The sequence below is a fragment of the Leuciscus leuciscus genome (genome assembly GCF_965113295.1).
Source record: "Leuciscus leuciscus genome assembly, chromosome: 9".
In the NCBI taxonomy this organism is placed as follows: domain Eukaryota; kingdom Metazoa; phylum Chordata; class Actinopteri; order Cypriniformes; family Leuciscidae; genus Leuciscus; species Leuciscus leuciscus.
Window position 1 is genome coordinate 17,398,586 of NC_138733.1, and position 26,332 is coordinate 17,424,917.

The window sequence follows — 26,332 nt, forward strand, 5'->3', positions numbered from 1 at the left end:
ATTCATTTTGTAAAAAAAACAAAAACAAATTCGCACAAAAATTTTAATATTGTAAATCCTTTCTATGATTTATTTTTTTTTTTTATGTGCTTTACTCACCTTGAAGATTATGATGGGCACCAAAAGTGTTATTTTTTTAAGGCAGATAGATAGATAGATAGATAGATAGATAGATAGAAAGAAAGAAAGAAAGAAAGAAAGAAAGAAAGAAAGAAAGAAAGAAAGAAAGAAAGAAAGACGTGTCAGGGTTTGTTTGGTTTTAGCCGAATTACCGACTGACTGTAAATGTATAGGCAGTTTAATGGGATAATTTAATTCCCCGAAATTTGAATAAAACTGACACTTTCTGTAGGCTAATTGACAGATACTTTGTCTGGTCACGCTCATTTGTTTGTGGGGTGTGTGTGCGTGCGCGGGCGCGCGCGCGCGTGTTTACTCCCTCCCAATTCTCCGCATCTCATGATCCTGTGAGCGCCTCTAGGTGATTTAGCGCCGCCAGTCCGAAGCAGGTGTTCAACATGGCGATCTCGGGACTCGGATCTCACTCTATTTCACTCTTTTTCTGCGTGATTTTAGCAACGTTTCTGCATAAAGGTAAGACAAGCGAAGCGTGAATGAAAGCTTGTGTTTAGTATCGAAGCGAGAGCAGTGTGTAAACAACATGTAACACTTGCGCACGTCCCTGATGCTGTGCAAAGCGCTCATAGTTTTCCTGCGATATTCTGCATGGAAAAAGCTTTCATATGAAGTGTTCTTTAGCACGTTTGACTGTTCTGAATTGTGTTTTTGTTTGTTTAGCTAGAGAAAAGTATTGTCAGATGCTGTACAGTTAGTGCTGCTGATGAGAGGAACGCAAGTCCGTATCACACTGCTCAGATGTCAGAATTACATGCTGGTGATCTGAAAACGAGTATTGGAGATCCTTCTGTATTTAATGCACATTTTTTATATAGATTTTAAACGAGTAACACGCGCAGTGCAGAATAACGCACACTTGCATTGACTTTATGGAGTGACAGAGGCATTGCACGCACTTGTCTGGTTCTCTAAACATACCGGTCATCTTCAGTTCTTTGTGTGAACTTATAGGCTACGTACAGTTCGTGCATTGTCATTTTACCTAAGCTATTGTTACATTGGTGTTGTTGAAAAGACTGTTTTCAGCTTAAAGTAGTTTTTACAATGGAAACGCTCCTCCGTTAGATGGAGCACGCTGTGAGGTTGGCTTATGGCAAGCTGTATTAACATTTATCACTTTATACTGTAGCTAGCTATCTCCCACTTTCATGTAACTAGAATGGCTACTTATTTTTGATTTACTGCTAATCCAATTGTGACTACAATCTTTTTTTATTGGCACAACTATTCATTGGATACTATCAGGGGCGTAGCTATCATTTTAGAAGTGGGGGACAGAAAAATGTGTAATACCAGTTTATTCTGACTTTTATCTAATTGAAAGATTTTTCTTTTCTTATTTCTGGCTTTCAATTGCACCTCTGAAAAACAACCATTTTAAAGTTCTGTAATATTTTTACTATATTTTCCTAATGACAATTGTATAATTGGTTTATGGAGACCTACAAGCACTTTTGGATTAAGTCATTATAGATTTTAGACAATGTAAAAAAAATAAAAAATAAAGCCACACTAACACTTAATGAGGCTTTTTATGACAGAATAAGGCAGAAAATATATTTTATAATTTTCTACTGTAATAAAGGCTATGCAGTTAATACTGCATAATTCATCTAATTTATTATTATGAAAATACCCTGAGATAACTTGAAAAACACACATAAACCATAGTGTCTTGATCGTGTGTTTATTGTCTTCCCGTTTCATCAGTCAAAACTGTTTGATAGTTCGAAACTGTTCGAAACAGCTTAGTGATAGCTGGATGCCTTTGTCCATATAAGGGATTTCCTGGAATTACTTATAAGTCTGTTTTGGACTTTCTGCGCAAGGACACCCTCCAGCTTATAGTTTGAATGAAACACTCTACATGAGAGCATGAGAGTGTTTAGCGCTCTATAATGCTCATATCGCCTTGTTTTGAATAAGAATAAGAATTAAATGTCAGGTCATAAATAGACTATCGTGTCTCTTTAAATTTAAATCGCGATTTTTTCACATTGGCCCATGAAAACCTCTACGTGAACACACTTGCCTGAAAAAAGGGGGAAGAATTTTCATTTAATTAAAAGTCCCCACGTATTCTGCGCCCATGGATACTATCCCAGTTGTGTCAAGTAGCCTAACTATTTCATTATTACTGAGTCGTATAGAGATCTGTGATCAGCCATATCAGCCTGTACCCCAATACTGGTTGCCCACTAAAGCTAAGCAGGGTTGAGCAGGGTTGGTACCTGGATGGGAGATCTCCTGGGAAAACCAGGTTGCTGCTGGTGATAGTGAGGCCTGCAGGGAGTGCTCACCCTGTGGTCTGTGTGGGTCCTAATGCCCCAGTATAGTAACAGGGACACTATACAACAAGCACAGTATAGTCCTTTGGATGAGACGTTAAACCGAGGTTCTGACTTTCCTGTGGTCATTAAAAATCCCATGGAACTTCTCGTAAAGACTAGAGGTGAAACCACAGTGTCCTGTCCAAATTGGCCTTTGGCCTTTATCAATCATGGCCTCCTAATAATCCCCATCCTTTGATTTGCCTCTATCACTCTCTCTCTCCTCTCCAGCTGTAGCTGGTGTGTGGTGAGCGCACTGGCGCTGTTGTTCAGTGGCTGCCGTCACATCATCCTAGTGGATGGGTGAGGAGAGACCCCTGATATGATTGTAAAGTGCTTTGGTGCTTGTAGTACATAGAAAAGCGCTATATAAATGCCTCATTCATTCAGATATCAATTCACTTCTCACTAGGTTTTGTTAGTATTGGTGCTTGGTAACTATTCATTACATACTACTATATTTCTTACTAAGCTTACTGGTCTGTAGCTATCCAAATTGATACTATCATATATTCTAGTTTCACTAATATGCATTTAGATACTAGTAACAATTCTTACCTAGTTACAATTGCCTTTTTAGTTGTCAATTGTGAGGACTGGTCACAGTGTTTTATTCAATCAAAATGTTACTAGTCTGAAATACACAATTTAGTCTAATAAGTAGGTAGTGAGTAATACATATGTGAAATTGCCCAATCAATATGTGAAAGTGAATAGTTAGTTGTTAAACTGGTCAAAAGTGTAAATACTAGTGAAAAACGTCACTATTGGGAAAGTGATTCGTGACAGTAGAATAAGTGAAACTAAGAAAGCTATTGTATTGCTTGCTACTAGTAATAATAGAATATTCTATTCTATACTAGTATACTATACTTGTTACTAAAAAAATACACAAGTTAGCTTTAAGGAATAAAGATTCAAATGGCTTGCCACAATAGCTCTTTCTGCCTCCCATCCATCAACAGGTTTTCCGCAAGATATTGGCTTTTATTCTGTTCAGTTAAAAACTGAAGTTTCTTTATATTCCTGATATTTTAGAGTGATTCTTTTGTGTGTTACCCAATTTATGAACTGCTAAAAACCCCTTTGTAATGGACGTTAGTTTGTAGACGCTGATGCCTGTATTAACAGGGGCTTTTCAGTGTGTGAATTATGCTTTTGTCTGAGGCCAGAGATATAGGTTTTCCTTTAGGAGGCTTCAAAGCCACTTTACTTCACTATTTACTGGGAATGGATTTCATTCATATGTCCTGCTATATAACATGATGCATTCAATCTAAAATGATTTTAAAAATCATGTTTGTTCGTACTTATGACCTTATATTCAATGAGTGACTTTATAATTTTTACTTTTAAACCTAAAATACAGCATCTCTTTTGCATTATTTTTAATCCTGATATAAACATAAAAAAAAAAAAAAAAATCTTGGTCTTGTTCTGCATCAGATACCCATACATAAATGCTAGAAAGCAGCTAGTCATCTTCGTTCAACAGGCAGACCGCAGTTAACAGCGTGAGCTGACAGGAAAACTGCATTACCTTGAGAGGGAATATATATTCCCTTAGAAGAAATAATAGAGATAATAATAATTCTGAAATGGGACAATTCTCACTGGCAAACAATACTTTTGTAATGAGATGGGATATTCATGTAAATTGCCTCATGTCAAGGGTAATTTTCAGTCTGCGTGACTCACAGGTAGAGTTTCCATCAGTGCGAGGGGCTCGAGTTGTAAATATTAGAAACACACTGCAGCTTTTGCATAATTCACGATACCCTGTGATGAATGTTATGGAAGATGAATGTCCTGACACTCCCCACAACAATCAGCACTAATTTAAAACCCTCAAAAAATCAAACGAGAAACCTTGTAAAACACACCCGCAGAGAAAAGAAAAAAAAAGTTCATATATGACACATGCTCATATGTGGCAGGAGAACTGCATTTAAAACCATTTGTGGGGAAATTTCTGCACTCTTCTGCTGAGATTGTCACATTGTTTCTTATTTGTTTCCTCAAAATGGCCCGAATCCCAACAAACTGTCGATTGGCAGTGAATTAAAATGCTTTCCCTTGGTGCATTAAGTTTCTGAGATCGTTTGTTGGAATAATTTTCTTTTCTATTTAAAGCGAAGAATTTATAGCTCATTAGATTTACATTATCCCTGCTTAATAAGCCTTGTGCTGATTGCTAAATAATGCACAGCGCTACATTATGCTCCTACCAGATGCTAAAGTTGCAGAGATGGAAATGTGAGATAACTTTCCGTAGAAGCGAATATGATGATGTGCCGCGTGAAAATGATGTTTCCTAGCACAATTATGATTTTTTTTTTTTGCTATGTCATTAAGGAACTTGAATCAGAATAACCGCATCTTGCATCAAAGGAGTCTTTTTACGATGAAGTTCAAAGAAGGCTTTACAGTTATGTAATTTTGAAAGCTCAACAATTCTGCTTCATTTTGTGTTTGTGTATTTCAGCAAATATACGGATCATATTTGAATATGAGTCCGCAATCTGTTAGTTGACTCCATTGGGGTTATTGCACATTGCTCATCCGCTTATGTAACTTCACAACAGAAGCCTCTCTAGTGAGTCAACACACAAGTACAGGGGATGATGTGAAGCACTACGAAGACCTTTCCCGTTCTTAGTTTTCTGTTTATACCTCCATATTACTAAACATCAGAGCTGAAGTATCCTCTTGTCGGTACTAGACGGTGAGCAAAATGATGCTTGAAAGCGATAGACTATCGTTTCTGTAGGACAGATACCAGTTGAGCGCTATGCAGCAGCACACAGTCAATTAGTGGTAACAGATTGAAGGAAGCCCCAGTGGAGAGAGAATGCTTCATTCATGACACTGCTGGAGTAATGAGAGTGGAATATGATGAGGGGAGGGGGCTCCTGTCTTCTGTGATAAATATTGTCATTGTTCTCATTCTGCCCTGTCTTTCATGGAGTGAGCTCATTGTCTGTCCTAGTTGGAAGAATTGTTTTGGCACAGACCATGAAAAAAAAAAAAAAAAAATATCAAATTATGTTGTTTTTCAGGGCACAAAGTGCACCGCTTGCTTGGTTTACCATCCGCTGAAGAGCTGCTGAAAGCTCTGTAGCATTGCAACGCTGCTGACACAATTGACAGGTTTTAAACTGTGCTTGTCATATTTGGAGAGATTTTGAATGATGCCACCCTTCAAATGCATCAGGGTTTTGTGTCCTATATAATATAATATTTCTATAATATAATTAATATAATATTTCTATATATGTATTACAATTATTAATACACTTAACTTTAATAATAATTAAATTAATAAATAATACAAATTGTGTTATTAAAATATTTTATTATACTTTATATATACATTATATACAGTATTGTATGCATCGTTTCACCCCATTGTGTAATATGTTTCAAATATAATTAATAATAAATTCAGTTAAAACAAATCTACTCTGTTCTTGTCCTATAGTTGATAATTCAAGAAAAATGAAGAAAAAATATAGCATAGTAATTTTTCAACCACCTGTCATATAAGGATCACTGTTTATTATCCTAACAATCCATGATGGATAAAATCATGCCGATTCACAGTTTTCTTTTTCTCATTAAATATCTTATTTGGAAATATGTCACATTATGGAAGCAAAATAGGTTGTGATTAATCCTCAAATAATAACTGAGTACAACTTGTTCCCAAAAACCCATAAAAACAATTTACACTTATACAGTTTCTTCCTATAATGCACCGATGGGTGTTTAGAATCTGTTTACAGCTTGTGTGCTTGCATTAGACTCGTGAAACATATTTTTATACGTGAGTTGTTATGATGACCTACTTCGTCTCACCATGCTAAGAGAGTTGTCATGAAAAATGTTCAGAAACATACGAATGGTGACATGCCCCCAAAGCTCAACAAGATGTGACCCACTTACAAACAGAGCGGCTGATGGAACCTATAAGGTCTCAGCATCATCTCCCGAGACCCCTGCGTTTATTCAGTCCCTGTTTTTGTGTTGGTCTCATGAACGCTAGAGGATATGGCTTCTCTTCCTCTGTTTTTCTTTCTCCAAAAATGTACCACAGTTCCAGTGTTTTCAATATTTAAACCAGCGAGTAACAAGCTAGTAAGAAACCACAGTGACATCGCCAATGCAGTCTCGACTGCTGATCGCTTCACCATCGATCAGTTGAGACGTAGAGTGGGACTCCAGCTGCCTGAGTAAGAGAGAGTGACCAATCAATAGAACGTACAGATGGCGGCTCAGAGGGGAGGTGCTATTCAATTGAGCTGCTAAATACTTAAGAATGTCAGGACGCTGGATACTCACAGTGGTTGATCTCATCACCTCGAGCAAAACGAGGTTCTGGGACAGCAGCATCTGTCTGCACAGTCATGCTTACATCCGCTTGTGCTTTATTTGGGATCATTGCTGGAGAATGAGCGGCATTGATTTTGCACATTTCTTTTGGTGGTAAAATCGAAATATTCCAGTTTAATACACAGACAACTACAAGTGAGCCACTTGTACGTTAACCCCCTCCTGATAAATTCAAATGTTGCTTTAGTGCTTTCTGAATATTGCTTTGTTTGTTTAAGTATCCTGACACAGCAACAGTGGCTCAACCAATGGTGTGAGTTAGAAGGCAGGGCTTAAAGCTGCCGTCGGCAAGTCTGGCAGATTGGGTCGATTAGCCAAAATTTTGAATGTTTACAACTCTCATGCCCCTCCCCACTACCAGCGAGCACCCTCCCATCGAGGTCGTGCTCGTCAGTGCGTCACTGTGCGTGTGTACCTGATTTTCTGTGAACGCGTCCGTCTCTTCAGCATCTATCAACACCATGGACTCGGAGGTAGGCTGCCCTGGCTAATCTATCCATAGATAGCAATAACCGGAGGAATTGGAAGCTTGTTAGTAGATTTTCTCTCCGCCATCACGCTTCATGCAATCTCCAGGCGAACTTCAGGCGTGGCGTGTGCATGTGATATTAACGTGCGCGAGTGAGGGGGATCTGTGGCGTGTGCACGACCTGTGATTGACAGTCAGATCTCACACCCCCCTGCGCTGATTGGACCTGATGAAGCGGGAGCGCTGGATTTTTGCAAAACAAATAACACGCTCCAGGTGGAGTTAGAAGCTCGGGTTTTTTTCTAAAACCACCTTATTTATGTTGTTCTGTCGGATTATAGTGTCGATTACACTGAATATGATCAAAAAAATGTTGCCGACGGCAGCTTTAATGCTGACTAATTGCAGCAGGAATTGTTTTTCCAATTCTGTTTGTTGTTGCTAGCAGTGTTATTTGAGTATTATTTATAAATGTTATACTTATATTTTTATTTATATATTTTATATACATTTTACAGTTTTTTAAATAGTATTAATAATATTTTGATATATTAAAATTGAAATTGTATTAATATTTTGAATTGCTTTTATTTTTGATTCAATTATTATTATTATATGTTAACTTTTAGTTTACTAGTTTTTAGTAATTTTGTAAGGTGCTTTTTAAAAATATTATTTAAAAATATTTTTATTTCAGTTTAAGTTTTACTTTAGTTTTAGTTGACTTTTTTGAAGTGATTTCAATCATATTACAAGCAATTCAAAACCATCATTTACATTTACATTTATTCATTTAGCTGACGCTTTTATCCAAAGCGACTTACAATTGCTATATATGTCAGAGGTCGCACGCCTCTGGAGCAACTAGGGGTTAAGTGTCTTGCTCAGGGACACATTGGTGTCTCACAGTGGATTCGAACCCGGGTCTCTCACACCAAAGGCATGTGTCTTATCCATTGCGCCACCAATATTTACAGGTGAAACTCGAAAAATTTGAATATCGTGTAAAAGTTCATTTATTTCAGTAATTCAACTTCAAAGGTGAAACTAATGTATATTAGATAGACTCATTACATGCAAAGTGACATATTTCAAGCCTTTATTTCAGGGTTCCTCAAACTCGGTCCTGAAGTCCTGCACAGTTTAGCTCCAACCCTGATCAAACACACTTAGCTGTGAGTTTCTAGTGATCCTGAAGATACTGATTAGCTTACTCAGGTGTGTTTGATCAGTGTTGGAGCTAATCTCTGCAGGACAGCGGCCCTCCAGGACAGAGTTTGAGGAACCCTGCTTTATTTGTTATAATTTTGATGATTATGACTTACAGTTTATGAAAACCCTGAATTCAAAATTAGAATATTGTGAAAAGGTTTTTATAGCTGTAAGCCATAATCATCAAAATTATAACAAATAAAGGCTTGAAATATGTCACTTTGCATGTAATGAGTCTATATAATATATTAGTTTCACCTTTTAAGTTGAATTACTGAAATAAACGAACTTTTGCATGATATTCAAATTTTTCGAGTTTCACCTGTATGTTACTGTATGTTATTGATACATTTTTAGTTTTACTCTGACATCTAAAAGACATCCAATTTCGTTTGGCTAAAATAACATTTGTGTTTATTTTATTTTATTTTATTTTATTTTATTTTATTTTATTTTATTTTATTTTATTTTATTTTATTTTATTTTATTTTATTTTATTTTATTTTATTTTATTTTATTTTATTTTACCTTTATTTAACCAGGAGAGAACCTCACTGAGATTAAAATCTCTTTTACAGGAGTGTCCTGGCCAAGATAGGCGGCCCAATTATTCAAACACACATATAACAATAAAACAATACAGCACACAATAAATTGGTATTAAAAATACAATCTCAGAAGCATTTGCAAGTCATTAAATCTTTCTCTAGCGCATGTATAAGTGTTCTAAAATTGCTGAAAGACACCAAATGATTCAGCCTCAATGTCATTTGGAGAGAGTTCCATTCTGTTGGTACAGCATAATTAAAAGCAGTTTTACCTAACTTAGTTCTAGCTCGAGGTACATGCAGATTGTAATAAGACTGTGAACGCAATGAATAGTTACCTGCTACTTTTTGCTTAAGCATACCACAAAAGATAAGATGGTAAAAAAAAACAAATTGCTTTGTATATCAATAAGTACCAATGCATTTTCCTTCGTACAGCAAGAGAAGACCAAGAAACTCTGTTGTATAATGCACAATGATGTGTAGAAAATTTACAATTCGTAATAAATCTTATGGCACCATGATACACAGCATCTAGGGAGGCAAGAATATAAGAGGGAGCATGCTGATACACTACGTCCCCATAATCAAGAATCGGCGTTGGAAAGTCGCAGACACAAGCATATCTTTATATATGCATTAAATGAAAAGCAAGTGAAAATCCTAACTTCTTCTTTAATTTTTGCTTCAAATAATTAATGTGTGAATAAAATTTTAATGTGTCATCAATTATGATGCCCAGGTATTTATACTCTGACACTAATGTAATCAGTTTTCCTTGTAAAGTTCGAAGAACAATTGAATTATCTAAAGATTTTCTAGAATTGGAGAACCACATGAATTTAGTTTTCTCAACATTTAAAACCAGCTTTAAAATAAAAGACCTTGATTGGATAGTATCAAATACTGATTGTAAATCTCTCAGAGCTTCTTGTTTTGTAGGAGCAGAGCAATAGATGACAGTGTCGTCTGCATAAAAGTGAAACCTTGCTTTTTCAATATTAACATCAAGACAGTTTATATATATAGTAAATAATAATGGCCCCAGTACAGATCCTTGGGGAACTCCCTTAACCACTTCCTTTGAGTCTGAATTGATACCTTGCACCAGCACACATTGGGTTCTTCCCTTTAAATATGTTTTAAACCACGAGACTACATTGTCTGACAATCCAACACTTCTAAGTCTATCTAACTATATATCATGGTCCACAGTGTCGAACGTTTTAGATAAATCAATAAAAAGACATGCAGTGTTGTTTTTCATCTACAAGGTCATTTAGAACTTTTAGGACAGCCGTAATAGTGCTATGTTTTTTTACGAAATCCCGATTGGTTGATAGTCAAAAGTTTATGAATCTGTAAATACTGTGTCAGTTGTTCACTGATAAATCTTTCCAAAAGTTTTGACAAAATACAAAGCTTCGAAATAGGTCTGTAGTTATCTAATGAAGTAGAGTGAGTCTCCCCCTTTTAACAAAGGAACCACGAATGCAGACTTCCAGATCTGTGGAATTTCATTGGTTGTTAAGGAAAGATTGAACAGATGCGTCAATGGTGGTGAGATAATATCAGCCGCTGGTTTTAAAAACAATGGTTCAATGAGATCAGGACCTGATGATTTATTTACATCTAGGTCTTTTAATGCAGAGCAAACATCAGAAGAGTTAATATGGTTAAAAACAAACTCTGTTGTCCATAGATTGTGCTCTGCATTAAGGAATTCAGAATTTACAGTAGTATAATTATTAATCTGAGACCCAGATGCAATAAAGTGACTATTAAAACAGTTTAGCATTTGTGATTTATCTACTATTTTGATGCAATCTTTTGTTATACAAGGGGGAAGACCTGAAGCAAATCCATTACCAGTCAAAAGCTTCACATTTTTCCAGAACTTACTAGTATTTGCTGAAGCTTTATCAAGAAAATACTCTGCTTTTGCCTTTCTGATCGTAACTACATTTGTTACGAAGCTGTTTAAAATACAACCAATGGGTTGATGAGAAAGTGCAAAATTAAACTAAACATTAAAACTTTCTATATTTATGTAGACATGTATCAACATTTAAGTCTTTGTTTTAAAAACCTGAGCTACTAAAATTAATTGCACAGTTTTTGCCAAGATTCTTCAGTGGTGCATAAAAACAAAGGTTTTAAAGGGTTTAACTTTGCTCAAAAAGCTCTGCGCTTTCTTTATCCTTTTGAGACACACTATCTTAATTACTGTTGTACAATAGGACTTTAATTTATCATTTGTCACTGTTGAATCAGGACAATGCACCCCGAGCTATCATATTAATTCAGCCGAATCAGCCATCTATTGATCGCTGGTCCAGTGGGAGAAATGGGTCCGTGTAATGAAGCCCCCTTTGTGGTTGATTGAGGAAAGGCACAGCATCAAATCTTTCAGATTGAATCACCATATATGTCCTCAGAATAGCATGATGGGAGTTTTTTTTTCTTCCCTCAGGTTTTCCTGTTGCACAGCCGTTTGTTAGGCACGACATGTTATTAATGTCACCTCAAAGCATTAAGAGCAAAGCTAAAACCTCACGCTTGCGGTAGCTATTAAAGCTTGTATATGAGGTGAGAGCCTTTTTCATCCATTTAAACAGATGTTAACATGATGTAGCATGTCTCCGTGAAGGTCTCTGAACAATATTCCAGCTCTTTTCACAGAGACGGGTTAATGCAAGAGAACCGCTCGGATAATAAGCACTGGAAGGTGTTGTCGATCAATGCTTCTCAGATGGTTTCACTTCATAACCCAGATTTTTACATTTTAGAAGGGATTCAGTGCAGTAAAATTGTTTTATTATACATAAATGCTCTTACACCATACAATGAAATTAATTAAAGTGATCATTAAATTGCCTTCATAAATGATGATTACCATGACATTTCGTGAATTGGAAAATGGACCTTTTTTAATTGTATTGAATTTTTAGTAAAAGCACAGTTTGATGTCAACAAAAGCATTATTTTTATTGTATTTTTCCCAGATACCTTCAGAATAGACTTAAAAAGTCATTAGTTAAGGACCATTGTTGTAGACCACAGAGGTGAAGCCTATCCCTCATTTGATGATGATAATAATAACAAAAAAGTATGATGCTGTCACTTAAATAAATCAGGGTTACCTTCAGTTTTTTCCTTTTGATGTCTGTGATGGATTAAAAAGATAAACATCAGGATCTGAGCCATCATGCTTAGGCTCAAAATCTATTTTTTCTTTTGTTGTGTGTTCATAGTAGTTTACTTCTATACAACAGGAATGTGATCGCTCTCTCCTCTACACATCAGCTGACAAGTTATTTTCTCATCTGGAGCTTTGATCACTCCACACAATAGCAGCATTTAATTTGATCTTAGCAAGCCCATTGATTTGTGTGATATATTTGTGTAATACAAGGACAGGGATGTTATACAGTGAAGGAGGCTTTCAGCAACAGCACAGTTTGAGTTAATATGTAGTTTGGTTTTCAGCGTTGGATGCATTGGCATAGGAACTGGGGGGGATGGGCGGGACGTGTCCCCTTCATTATTGGAAAATGCTGCATGTGTCCCACCCAAAAATTATCCTATACGCAGGGACAAAAACTGTACATTTGGAACATTTATTTTGAAAGCGCGACAAAGAACAGGGTTTTTCCTGCATAGAGAATAATGAGGAGGCCGCCTCCGTCAAATTTTGTGCCGCCTCCGGCTCTCGACAAAATTCGGACAAGACAGTCACAAGCTCAGATACACTTTTTCCACCGTGACGGTTCTGTTGCGGGTTCCCGGCCTGTGTCCATTCTCAACCCGTATAGTTTGCCGATAGTGCTGCGCGGATCGCGGATAATCCGCGGGTCGGGCGGGCCAAGTAATAAAAACATAACATTCCAATTAATCGAGGGTGGATGACAGATAATTCATTATAATGTGTTGAGTTTAATAAAGACACGGAACTCTCATCACGGTAAAACGCAATGAACGAGCGTTTTACTTTCGTTTTCAATGTAACTCTTCAGGGAAAACCAATCAAGGAAAACATATCAGGGCTCGACATTAACGCTTGTCTGGAACACGTGTGTTTTTTTTTGTGTGTTTTTTTGAAGGGACAAGTGAAAGAAAATTTTTAATATTTCAATTAATAATCTCATTTAATACAGTTGTATTTTTCAATGTAAATTATTGAATTTGATTGGTAACAGCCTATAGTGTCTTATTATTCTAATTGAATGTATTGATCAAATTTAAGAATTTGAAATGAAAGATGGAGCCCATTATAAAGGTAAAAAAAAAAAAAATCTGAGTGTACCCCTGAATTATTCCCCTAGAGGTACCGAGGTACACCCAAAAAAATACTGTGGGAAACACAGTAGGCATATCAAATATTTGCCTTGTAAAGTGCCACTCTCCTTTCTGCCCGCAATTACAGGGGGGCTTGTACACTTTTATGTTTCCCAACTCCCAATATTTGTCTAATAATAATCAGATTGGATGATTTGGTTTATTTATTTGCTGTTTGTGATTCCATACATTTTGTACCACGTCACCATACTGTATGTTACTATTATGGTGGTGGGATGGACGTTGATTCATAGTGGCCAATATGCCCCCCCCCCCCCCCCCCCCCCCCCCCCCCCCCCCCCCAATGTCAAAGTCATTCCTACGCCCCTGGTTGGATGTTTTTTGGGGGTTTTTTTGCAACATTTTCATAGAAACTTGTAACTTAGCTTGATTTTAGTTGAACATGGAGCTATAGTAATAGATGTGGTAACCGGATGACAAGCTTGAGAAAAATCAGGAACTAAAGGAGAAGGTAGAGAGAACGCGACAAGCCAGAGCCAAAGTAGATCCACTGCTGATATGGGCTCTTGGCACTTGTGCTGGGAAATGGTTTTAACAGACACCAGGAAAACTCAATATCTCAATCTGGGAAAGTGCAACCTTAAGAACATCTAAGATTCTGAATCCACTTGGTAGGATTGATGGAAAAAGCGCTGTGAAGCACTTTTTTCTGTGTTGCACATTTATGGGGCATATACCTTTATAATACTGTATATTGGTATTGTGTGTGTGTGTGTGTGTGTGTGTGTGTGTGTGTGGCCTGGCAAACCCTACATTATGGGGACAAAATGTCCCCACAAAGATTGTAATATCTGAAATCCTTGTCCTTGCGGGGACACTTTTTGGTCCCCATGAGGAAAACAGCTTATAAATCATACTAAGTGATGTTTTTTTGAAAATATGAAAATGCAGAAAGTTTTCTGTGATGGGTAGGGTTAGTGTAAGGGGATTTAATACACAGTTTGTACAGTATAAAAATGATTACGCTTATGCAGAGTACCAACAAAGATAGTGAAACCGAGTGTGTGTGTGTGTGTGTGTGTGTGTGTGTGTGTGTGCACACATGTTTATATGATTTATGAGGACACAAATTTGCATAATGACATGGGTATTACACTGGTATTACAACGAAAATGTGGTTTATGAGGAAATTTCCTGAGTCCATGTAATTAAAATGGCTTCAAAAAACATACCAAACAATGTTTTATTAAAATGTAAAAATGCTGAAAGTTTTCTGTGATGGGTAGCTTTAGGGGATAGGGTTTTATAGTATTGATTATTAATTCATTCAAAATTATTTTAATAAAGCATGGGAATTTCAGCACCTGGGCAAACATATTGGCTGGGGCTGTTTCTGAGCAAGATACTTAATTGATGGAATATGGAAATACAAACCTGAAAATTCCTAAAGTATAAATATGTATTTTAGGGTAATGTGGCATTAGTGGAATAATTATCTCTGGGCAGTTATGCATTACCATTTTGAGTGAGCAGTAAATTTTCAATTATTCAGAGGTCCATCATCAATTATTCCTTACATATGAAGCACAGATGCTCGTAGAAGTATTTTTAAACAATTAATTTTAATTAAGCAAAGAGTGCTACATTATGAATTGTTGATGTTTAATGATTTAGAAATAAGCCATACAGGTCTGAATTAGAATAGAGATTCAACATGTAAACCTCCTGAGGATGATGCTTGAGATGAATAAAGCAGTCAAAGTACATACAAGTGCGACATTGTGAGAAAGTGTTAAGTACTCTCTGTAAGTAAGGGACAACATTGATCCATTTGGTATTTCATTCAAAATAAGTAATAACTAAGTGTGTTGCATTGAGAATTGCGAATGATTCATGCCACATTAACGTTACATGGGCAACAAGTGTGACGCAGATGCTCAAGAGCCCTGACTGGCCTTGTGAAACAATGGTTAATTCCTCCTGACAGGGAAGAGGTTATCTCAGCCTCAGTAATTGGTTTGCTGCCATGGAAGTTGGATTATTTGTAAAAACCTCATTCAGAACCTCACATTTTATCAGTTGTGTGGCACAGACAGAAGAAAAGTTCCCCAAAAGGGGAAGGTAGAAGATGAATTAGTAAAGTGAAAAAAAATGTAATGTCCGCAACACTGCTTTAAACTCCCATATTTAATTTCAAGTCAACGTTTCGACCCTGCTGGGTCTTCTTCAGGCAAATGGTGGACACATTTGATGAAGGGATATATATAGGCCTTACAATCAACTGAGCCACCATGTGATTTCAATTAGTTTGATTAGGTCTAAAAAAGCCTAATAGCTTCACACATAACTCAATTAATAGAACACTTACATAAAGGTTTTTTTTTACAAACTTATACATCTCAAAAGGGGGCTTTTTAAATTTCAATATCCCCAAAAGAGTACATAACATAGCTATCCACAGAAAAGAAAAAAAGAAAAGTAAAAAGAAAAACAATCTGTGGAAGAAACAGTTCCATAAAAAGTTCCACTTAAAAAAAAAAAGATGATTAATTAGGACATTGAAAGTACTGGAAGTCTGCTTATATATATATATATATATATATATATATATATATATATAGAATTTTCTTTATTTGATTTATTGATTAATTTTGTGAATTAGTTAAAGTGTTGTTCATGTTTCTTATGATCATTGCTTGATTTGATAGAAAGTAAATCCTTGACATTTTCCTTGACAATTTCTTATGACATTTATTTTAAACATGTGGTTCTCAACAGCTCCTCATCTATCTTTGCTCATCTTGCAAGAAGAACATCTATCTTTTCTGCAAACCAAAAATTGGAACCGTCTGTCCATGAAGTGGTAAATAATTAAAGTTCAACGCACATGGTCATCCAATAACTGGTAATTAAATCATTTGATGAGATTTGTCGGCCGTCACAGCTAAAGTAAATTTGTTTATTCATGGTCGGACAAGAAATTTGACATAGATAATTCACCGGGTGAATTTTAGATCTGATATTTAGATGTCTTTAGTCTAGTATTAACATCATAATATCCTTCTGACAGCTATTTGCTCCCACCTGAACTAGGTTTAAGTGCCCTGTTTTTAGATTTGTTTTTAGTTTTAAGGAATACCCATTATTTTTATTTTATTTTATTTTTTAGGGGGCAAGCCTCAAAGGTGCTTAGGCACCTATAGTCATTGTTAGAGATATATATAGAGGACAGGAACCACAGCAAATTTGGAGTCTCTAACTCAATCCCTCCGTCACCAACTGTCCAAAGTTGCACTCATATTTACATTTATAACTTTTGAACCATAAGGGCTAAACAAAATGCCTATTTCCTCTGATTGGCTCAAGATGTTTCGATTGCATTTTCCATCATGAAAGTTTTTCCACCATTTTGAATTTGCCGAAAAACTTCTGTTATCGGACTATTCCTAGATGGTTCGTCTAGTTTTCACAAAAATTGGCTCACATCATCTGGTGTTCACAACTTTTTGATAAACCAAAACATTCTCGCCAAACACACGAATGAAATCGACAAAGAGCACATCAAAATGGGCGTGAGGCTATATCTCTGCAACGCTTAAGCATATTGAGGTAAAACTTGGTACGTGTCATCCCAAGCATGATTTGAGGTTAATTGCAGCGTTTCGGCAGTGTGCCACCTGCTGTTCAGGAGATATGAAAAGTTGCTATTTTTGCTTATAACTTCTGAACGGTTTGCCCAAAAACTGGTCTCTTTTGGTTCAGTGCAGAGTCGAAAGATATCCAATTTTCCAATATCAGCCATTTTGAATTTTGTCCAAAAATCCAGAATTTTACAAACACTTTAGCATATCATTACGAAACTATATGGGCCATCGGTACCATGTCTTCAATGTTCTCAAAAAGTGTCTGAAAAATGCTACCTTGTGGTCAAAATTTATAATGAAATCAATAGTGATTAGCAATTAAATCATTACTAGTTATTATATTTATGATCTAAATATATCTTTAATTACTCATTGTTGCAGTTGGTCTGATGCTAGCTTGCATATCTCCTTATTATTCTTTTGTGTGTGTGTTTGGCCCCTTAATTGCTGCTTGTTGTTTTATGTTCACTATACTAAATCCTGTGTCTTGATAAAAAGTATGCTATCTCTATAGAAAATATGCAATTTCTTTCATGTCAAAATAGCCATATATTTTAAAGGTGATAGCAGTGTGGGATGTGTACCTGTTTTTTTATAATTGTCCTGAATGAAAAATTTGCAATGTGGCTGTAGAGAGTTTTGATTTTTAGGGTTTTGAGTTGGATTCAGATGTAGTTAATATGAGCATGGAATATGATCAATATGAAAAGGAAAAAAAATCCAGTAGGTATTTTTTTCACAGTAATAACATTTAATTTGTATAAAAGGTTCCTGTAATTGTCATCCGAATGATCTTCCACTTAAAGTTTAATGTACACGGCAGACCTTTGCCTCATTATTTATCGGCCTCAATTGGTTAGTTAGTATAGCTATTATTATGATGAATGACATGTTTTAGGTAGCGTGGGATTTGTGTGGTGCAAGGTATTCCTTGTTCAGTGATTAAGTATAATTATGCATGATGTTTCCAGAGACACATGGGGACATCAGCTGCAGACAAAATGTATGTTTGTTTTTGTCTCCTGCTATTTGTCTTGTACGAGTCAGTCACCTTCCATTATTCATTATCTCTCTTAACTGACATCAATTCAATCTCTCTCAGCGAAACATCTCTGTCCTTTTGATCGCTTCGTTCGTCGCCGTTCGGGTGCTATCAGAGTTTTACAGTGGTCTAATTATGGTGCATTAAGCCATCACAGTGACATATCAGCTTGTCACTGTATGCAAAGTGGTGTGACGGCGCCGTTCATTGTTTCTTTTAATAGTTGTCCGAAAAGGCTTGCGAGAGGGCTTGTGTTCTTTCGCAGATATAATTAGAGGCAGAATTTATGGGAGCTATCAGGCTTTCAGTCAAGCACAGCCTATTTGAAGGTGACATCAGGATGTATTGCTCTATGATGTAAACATCCTGTCAGAACCGAGCCGCTTGCCGGCGGGCTGTCACAACCCTTTTAGAGGGGCTTGTCTTCCCGAGCCTTTTAAATCATTATCAGTCCCGCTGGTTGGTTCACATGACGTATAATGTATACAAAAGCCCACCGCACCTAGAACCCTCAGAGTGACTTTGAATCTGACGAGTAGGGTAGGGTGGGGTAAGTTGTGCCAATTTTTTGCTGAACTTAGTAGTTAGTTAAACAAATATGTCTGGGACGGGGCCATAGAAATTTGTTAGGGGTAAGCCAACACAATCTCACTGGATAACGCAACAATTTTACGAGGTGGCGATTTTGGATGAAATGTAAGATTTTTAAGAAAAAGCAAATAAGCAGGAAAGTCCTCTCCTAAACCCACGTCTAAACCTATCCACCACTGGGGAGGAAGCAGGTCGTATGAAAAATTAGCCACCAATAATTATGAATTTCCATAACATTTGTTGGGTAAGCTGGGTCATGTTGCGGGACATTATTGGGGAATATATATGAACATTTCAAATATAAATATGAACATCAGTGAGGGGTAACAAAATTAACTTTTGTACGATGCCATACTTATTTTGCTGCATATTATTCACATTTTCATAAACCAATAGAAAATGGTTTAATATTCAGAATATTTGAATGCAATGAGACAATTTTAAACATTTTGTAGAATTTGTAATAATATTAAAAACGTGTAAAAAAAATTATTATGAAAATAATATTACTCTTTTATTAATTCAAATTTTATATATTTATCATTTATAATAATAATAATAAGAAATGCTTATTTAGCTCCAATTTAGCATATTAGAATGATTTCTAAAGGATCATGTGACACTGACTGGTGTAATGATGCTGAAAATTCAGCATTAATATTTTCATTAATAAATTACATTTGAAAATATATTACTATAGAAAACAGTTATTTCAAAATGTAATATTATTTCACAATGTTACTATGTTTTTATTGTTTTTTTTTTTTATCAAATAATGCAGCCTTGTTGATCATAAGAGACTTGCAAACCTCTGACTGTATATTGTATGTTGTGTATGTATAGTTGTTATTTTTAGTCCTACAAAATTTGCATTGCTAAAATTATTCATTATAAATCGGAAAATCATTATTAACTTGTTTTTGCTGTTACCTGCCATGTTATAAAAAAATGTGTATCATTTTGCTAAATTAAGGGGTGACACATCTTACCCCACTTTCCCCTACACTTCTACGCCAAAGAAACGCGATGAGATGCTTATTGTTGTAATTCTCTGTGTTCCTTTGAGGGGACGTGTTTTCCAGATTCATGGAACTGCATAATGATGCTTGAGCGGCCAATCTCTCCTTTCATGCGTGCTTTGTGTTTTCAGGTCGACCTTTTCGGGCCAACTCTTGTGAGTCCCACACAAATTATTCCATGCCAGCCTTTCTCTGTGACCCCTTCGTCTTTAGCCGCGTTGTTTCTCCGACAGCTCTTGGGCACAGAAAGACAGATAAAAACTGCTAAAATCACTTTCAAAATCCTGGGTGGCTCATAATGAATAACTTTTTTTCAAGTGTTTTGGCTTTCTTTACCCTGCCATGTTTGCTAGTGTTTCAAATAAACAGAATCATTCATGAAGCTGTGAAAAACTGTTCTCTGAACTCTCAGAGGGCTGTGTGAAATATTCACTAGTGGAATGTACATATATTTCACAAACATCTTATTTTACAGAGCTTTGTTGTTCAAGCATCCCTCTGCCTCTTAAAGATCGTTTGACTCTTGGCTTTATGGATTCTCAAATAAAGCCCATGCCCCAGCCTGACTTCCTTTTGCGGCAATGGCCCATTATGAGCTAAAACGATGGAGCTGTCCTTTAAGGTGGGAGCGCATCTCCCCAGGTGAACCCACTCTAGCTCGGCCAGATATTTCCTATCTGCAAGGACATAGAAGGATAAATTACATCCACAGAACCTTAGCTCTCTCCAAAGCTTTCATTTGCACCTGCAATTAATCAGCCATCACTAGAGAGCTCCTTAATGTCAGGCCAAGGATCTTATTAGGGATGTCCTTTATGAGACTTAATGAGACTTATGTCTTCCTTGAGTATTTCATTTTACTAACATTGGCTTCCTGTTTAAACCATGGGGCGAGGGAAATGTCCCAGATCCCCAGGCTCCTAATGGTCTTCCTGTGGTCAAATGTCATTGTATGTGTTCTGAATACACATAATTATACACATTTTCTGAAATACACATATGAGGCTATATCTATCTATCTATCTATCTATCTATCTATCTATCTATCTATCTATCTATCTATCTATCTATCTATCTATCTATCTATCTATCTATCTATCTATCTATCTATCTATCTATCTATCTATCTGTGTATATAAAAATTGCAAATGGTTGGCAATAAAATACGAGATACTATAAAAAAATTTGATCTTTTATTTTTACATTTTATTCGTTTTTATTTTAGTTTTTTTCTCTCAAGCTCTTTTCCTTGGTAAACAAGTACAAATTGTGAAAAATACAAAACATTTTTTCACTATTTGTTTAGATTATTCATATATTTTTAAATTGAAAATCTTGATGTAGACATGGTAAAACGTTTCCCAGACCTTCCAAGACAATAACAAAATGAAAACCGCTGAAGTCTGGTAGTTTTAATAAAAAGCAACCCCTGGGACATTAAAAAGTGCCCGAAGTTGAAGAAACTCCCACGTATTTGGCTTTCTGTCCACAATAGACAATGCTTGAGCTTGGAACTCTAAACAAATTGTCCCCTCAGGATCTTAGTATGGACAGAAAGGCAGAAGATGGGGTGGGGGAGAAATGCCAAATGAACCACTGAAACAAGTGCAAGATGCAGTTTATATATATTTTTGCAACATAACTGGTGGGATTATATGTATATTTATGGATTATATGGTTCTCTCACAATTTTTTTTTAAGGCATTTATATGAAATATTTTGATTAAAATTGTGAGAGAACCATATAATCCATAAATATACATATAATCCCACCAATTATGTTGCAAAAATATATATAAACTGTATATTATTATATATATATAATATTTATCATTTAATAGTAAATGAACCAACATTTTTAATTACATTACTGGTCAAAAATGTGGGTTTTTTTTTTTCTTTTTTTAAGTCTTATGTGATCACATAGGCTGCATCTATTTGATCAAAAGTGCAGTAAAAACAGTAATATTGAGAAATATTATTTCAATTTATTTCTGTTTGAATATATTTTAAATTGTAATTTATTCCTGTGATGCAAAGCTGAATTTTCTGCATATTTTTTCCAAAGTCACATGATCCTTCAGAAATCATTCTAAATGCTGATTTGCTGAAAAAGAAGGTTATTATTATTAATGTTGAAAACAATTGTGCTGCTTAATGTTTTTGAGGAAACCGTGAACATTTTTTTCAGGATTCTTTAATGAATTAAAAGTATAAGAACAGCATTTATTTGAAATAGAAATATTTTGTAACTTTATAAATGTCTTTACTGTCTCTTTTGATCAATTTAACCTAATTACCCCAAACTTTTGAATGTTAGAGTAATGTATATTAAAGCTGTTCTAACTGACAAAAATTATTTAAATTTTTGCTGACTAAAATGAACAATATTAAAAACAGGACAAAACTAAAATACAGTGTAATCAGACTATGACGAAAACAAAAACACATTTAGTGGTTGAAAAAATGCGTAAACGAATAAAAGTGAAAGCCATGGATGAAAGCCACTGGTTCCTGTGGTGGTTAGTGCTGCGACTGTGCGATTTTAATTAAGAAGTGTCGAGTCACATTAGATACGACGATCTCTAATAGATACGTACAGTTTGACAAATGTGCCATTCCTCTGCATGCGTACCCAACATAAAGTTCCCAAACCGTTCCGTGCGCAGCATCCTCTTTTTAAAGCTGATGCTGAAAAAATTTCACCCTTAGAAACAGGAAAAATAACTCCAAAAATACTTCCAAATGGGTGGTTTTCTCGCTGAGTTCCCTTGTTACCACAAAGGCTGCCAGTGAAAAGGTTGAGGAGCCATCTGTCAGCATTTGTGGTCTGCCGTAGCAGTCTGCTTTGGTCTTGCAGAGACTGCCTCCTATCCGGTTACAGAGTGGGTCGCCACCGCCGAGGCTCACACCTCTGCTACTGGGAGGACTAATAACAGGCTGGATCACATCTGTTTACCAGCATTGAACTCCAGGGGGGCTTCTCTAGTTTTAGGCTGTTTAGTTAAGATGGCAGCATGGCTTAATTAGTTTATTCATGTTAGACGGAAAAGAGGTAATTAGGAAAAGGTGTCGCAGAAACGGCCATCATGCATCAATCAAATAGGGGTTTTTAAAGTGCTCCTGCAGTATTGATCTGGTAGGGTAAGGGCTTTAAGTTTTTATTCTTTCTCTTTCATTATCTGTGGAAAACACCAATATTTCTTTAAATCTGAAGGTGCATTTTTAATTCTCCACCCCCTTCCCAAAAATATCTGCTAATAAAGGACAAATGTTGAATGTACATTTCAATACAGATCATATATTTTCATACATATATTTGTGTTTTTCAAAAATGGCCTGATATTTTTACATAAATGTGTATTTGAATTAGTTTTCCTTATGTATTTAGGTAATTTTTTTTTATATATATTTTAAATATACGCACAACATATCATTTACAATATATTTTTATTGTACAACATATTTTTTTTGCATTTAATCGAATATTGAAAATGTGTCAAAATCCCGTAAGTATATTTTGATATTTCAAGGATTAAATGTAAATTTATACAGTTTGTGGTTGATAAGGTTTTTTGTATGTTTTAATGTTGTCTCATGCTCAACAATGCTGCATTTATATGATCAAAAATACAGTAATAAAACAATAATATTGAAATATTTTTGCAATTTAAAATAACTGTGTTCTATTTGAATTTATTTTTAAATGTAATGGTAAAGCTGAATTTTCAGCATCATTACTCCAGTCTTCGGTCACATGATCCTTCAGAAATCATTCTAATATGCTGATTTGCTGCTTAAGAAACATTTATTATTATAATCAATGTTTAAAGCTACAATATGTAAAAAAAATTGCCGCTAGGGGTCGCTAACCTCTTACAATAACAAAGGCGCAAGTTGATGACGCAGTGATAAGTGGAATGATGGGACTTGCTGTCATGCTGATGGATCTAATAATGTTTATGGATGAGTGAAAACATTGACTACGTTTACATGCAGCCAATAACCCGTTCAAAACCGGGATATTAGCAATAACCCGGTCGCGCACGGCCATGTAAACACCAGCAAAAACCCGGATATGCTCATATCCCGGTTTTTAAAAACCCGGATATTATACCTGGGGTACCCCCTTTCTAACCCGAATATTTGGTCATGTAAACGCGTATCGGCATATCCCCATCAAAAGGGACATTGATTTGTGTTCTGCGCATGTTCTATTCGCAAGGAATCTTGGTCTTTTGAGTAGGGACGGCGCATACAGAAACCCGCGTGCAGTATACCGGAAGTAAACAAGAAGTAGAGGTAAACATGGCGAGACCAGAGCCCGTCTACGGAGAGCCTGCCCACTCCCTAATAAGTCCTATTGTACCGAATTTTGGTTGTAGTTCCACCAGAGTTCCACTGGGGGGCGCTCGCCATGAGTGCAAAATGAATGGGAGTCAATGGGGCTAGACGGCTAAATTTGTCTCTTTCACCCGATTGCCGTTGAGAAATCTCAGATTTGATTGTAGGTTTTGCAAGTTCAACATGGGTTATAGGTCAAAGGTGGATGAACGAGTACTTATGTTCTTTCGATTTCTTACAGGTTGAGTTGTTGTTGCCCATAACACGCTAGCATTCTGCTAATGAACGCTGATTGGTCAGTGAAGGACTGATTACGACCAGAGATACAGCTTGATGGCATCGTGGCATCCGAAGCGGGACCAGAAACAAACAAAACAAAAACTCTTCTAGCACGTGTATTTCCCTGTGTCAGCTGTGTTGTCGATGCCTCGAGAGAAAAGAAAGTGCAGAGCGCGAAAGCACCAAAGTGACTGAAGGATCGCCGTAAAGCAGTATCTCTGGTCGTACGATGTGTATGACGTCATTGACACTTTAAAATACTTTTTAAAGCAAATAAGTGACTCAAAAAAATCTAACACCCAGCAATGTGTAATTTCTTTGCATCCCCTTTCGAAAACAACATTCAAATTACTCGACAAAAAATTATATCCTGAGAAAAGTGGATTTTGAGAGCAATATCTCCATAGACCTCCATTCATTCTGCACTCGTCCTGTGAGCGCCCTCATATGGAATCAGAGTGGAACTGCAACCAGTTCAGAAGCCGGAAGTTTACTGAGAGTGAAACTTCTCGCCATATTAGACATTCTCTGGCGAGACGCAGCACAGCACCACACTTTTGGAGCGAGGAGGAAAGCGCAAACAAAGGCGATCGCTATCTGCCCCGAACTATTCATTATCCGCGTGCTGCTGCTGTTGTTGTTGTCTTTGGATACAGGAAAAAGAATCGGAAATGACGCATATTGCGTCTTAAGGAAGTCCGTACGTCCAGACGCTAACCGCGCGTCGCCGTTTACATCGGGATATTGTAAATTCCATGTATACAGGAGTACTCTGCTCACGCATGTAAACGCGTTATTCCGAATGTTTCAGAAACCCAAATAGTGACCTTAACCCGACCATAACCCGGATATTGGCTGCATGTAAACGTAGTCATTGATGTTTTTAACATGACTGTGGTATGAAGCAGGGCATGATTGCTAATGAGAGACAGATATCAGCGCCACACGCGAGTCCCGCGGATATAAAGGAATAAGGTCATTTAATTCTACCGAACTACCCGCAAGTGCTTAATTAATACTCATACAGGTCCGTTTATTTGACGAATTAAACTTGTGAGGTAACGCTGCGCTGTTTCACATGGTCTAACGTTACACTATCATACTAAACAGCATTTGATTGTGTTGAAAGTTATAATGTTATTCTATGTGTTACTTTGTATGCTATATGAGACAAGCAGTGAGCTAGATCAACATTAGAATAATATACTGATCATATTCTAACATTACATCATGTTGAGCTATATAACATTGATTTGTTTTATGTACATTTGCTCACCTGTCTAATAAAGTACATGCTAGAGCGGCGTCTCTGTCAAGTCCTGACTCGTGAAGCGCTGTCAAGTTCAAGTTTGTCGCGGACGTGGAGCTCTCGGCATCTCGAAAACGCCACGCTGATATTGATCCTCGTTTTAGTTCTCCTTTTGTCCCAAAGTCTGCTTGCCGTGGTCCATAATGTTTGAACGAACAACAGCATGCCGCTAAGCATTACGCAGTTGTCCACGTCTGTCGCCATGGTTACTATGGCAGTACAAGGCAAGCGGAAACCAGGGATAACGCGGATATTACGTCATTGACAGGCGACAAGTGAACAGGGACGGGCACTTTTTAAAATTGTGAATTTCTCTGAATGTACAAATTCTTGTAAAAACATTTCAAGTACACAATTGAAAGAAATATACAATGTGCAAGTGGTTTTGGGATATTTTGATACAAAACTCTTACATATTGTCTATAAAACAGTTGTGCTTAATATTTTTTGTGAAAACCATGCTATTTTTTTCAGGATTATTTGATGAATAGAAAGTTCATGATGAAAAATGTGAACGTTAATGTAAATATAAATATGTGAAATAAATGTATGGCATTTGATATTTTGGCCAGATAGCTAATATACTGAGTACTTGTGCACATTCTGCTGTATGGTAATGTTTCAGGCACAGCATGCGATTGGCTCGATACTGGGCTCATTTTAAAAGTTAAGAGACCTTGTAATGACACCTGAGCTCGAATAAATGTAGCGTCCCT

The 26,332-nt window shown here is 36.4% G+C and overlaps 1 protein-coding gene across 3 annotated transcripts in view; it reads left to right on the forward strand.

Annotated features, from left to right (window-relative positions):
- Positions 1-469: 469 nt before the first annotated feature.
- Positions 470-26,332, forward strand: part of cadm1b (cell adhesion molecule 1b) — a 184,426-nt gene continuing 158,563 nt past the window's right edge. For 2 of the 3 annotated variants that reach the window (XM_082179602.1, XM_082179604.1), the window contains exon 1: positions 473-594. In XM_082179602.1, the coding sequence (XP_082035728.1) occupies positions 519-594 (76 nt within the window). In that variant the 5' untranslated portion in view covers positions 473-518. Of the gene's footprint in view, positions 595-26,332 lie in introns of all 3 variants that reach the window. The other variant, XM_082179603.1, reaches the window with a different exon arrangement.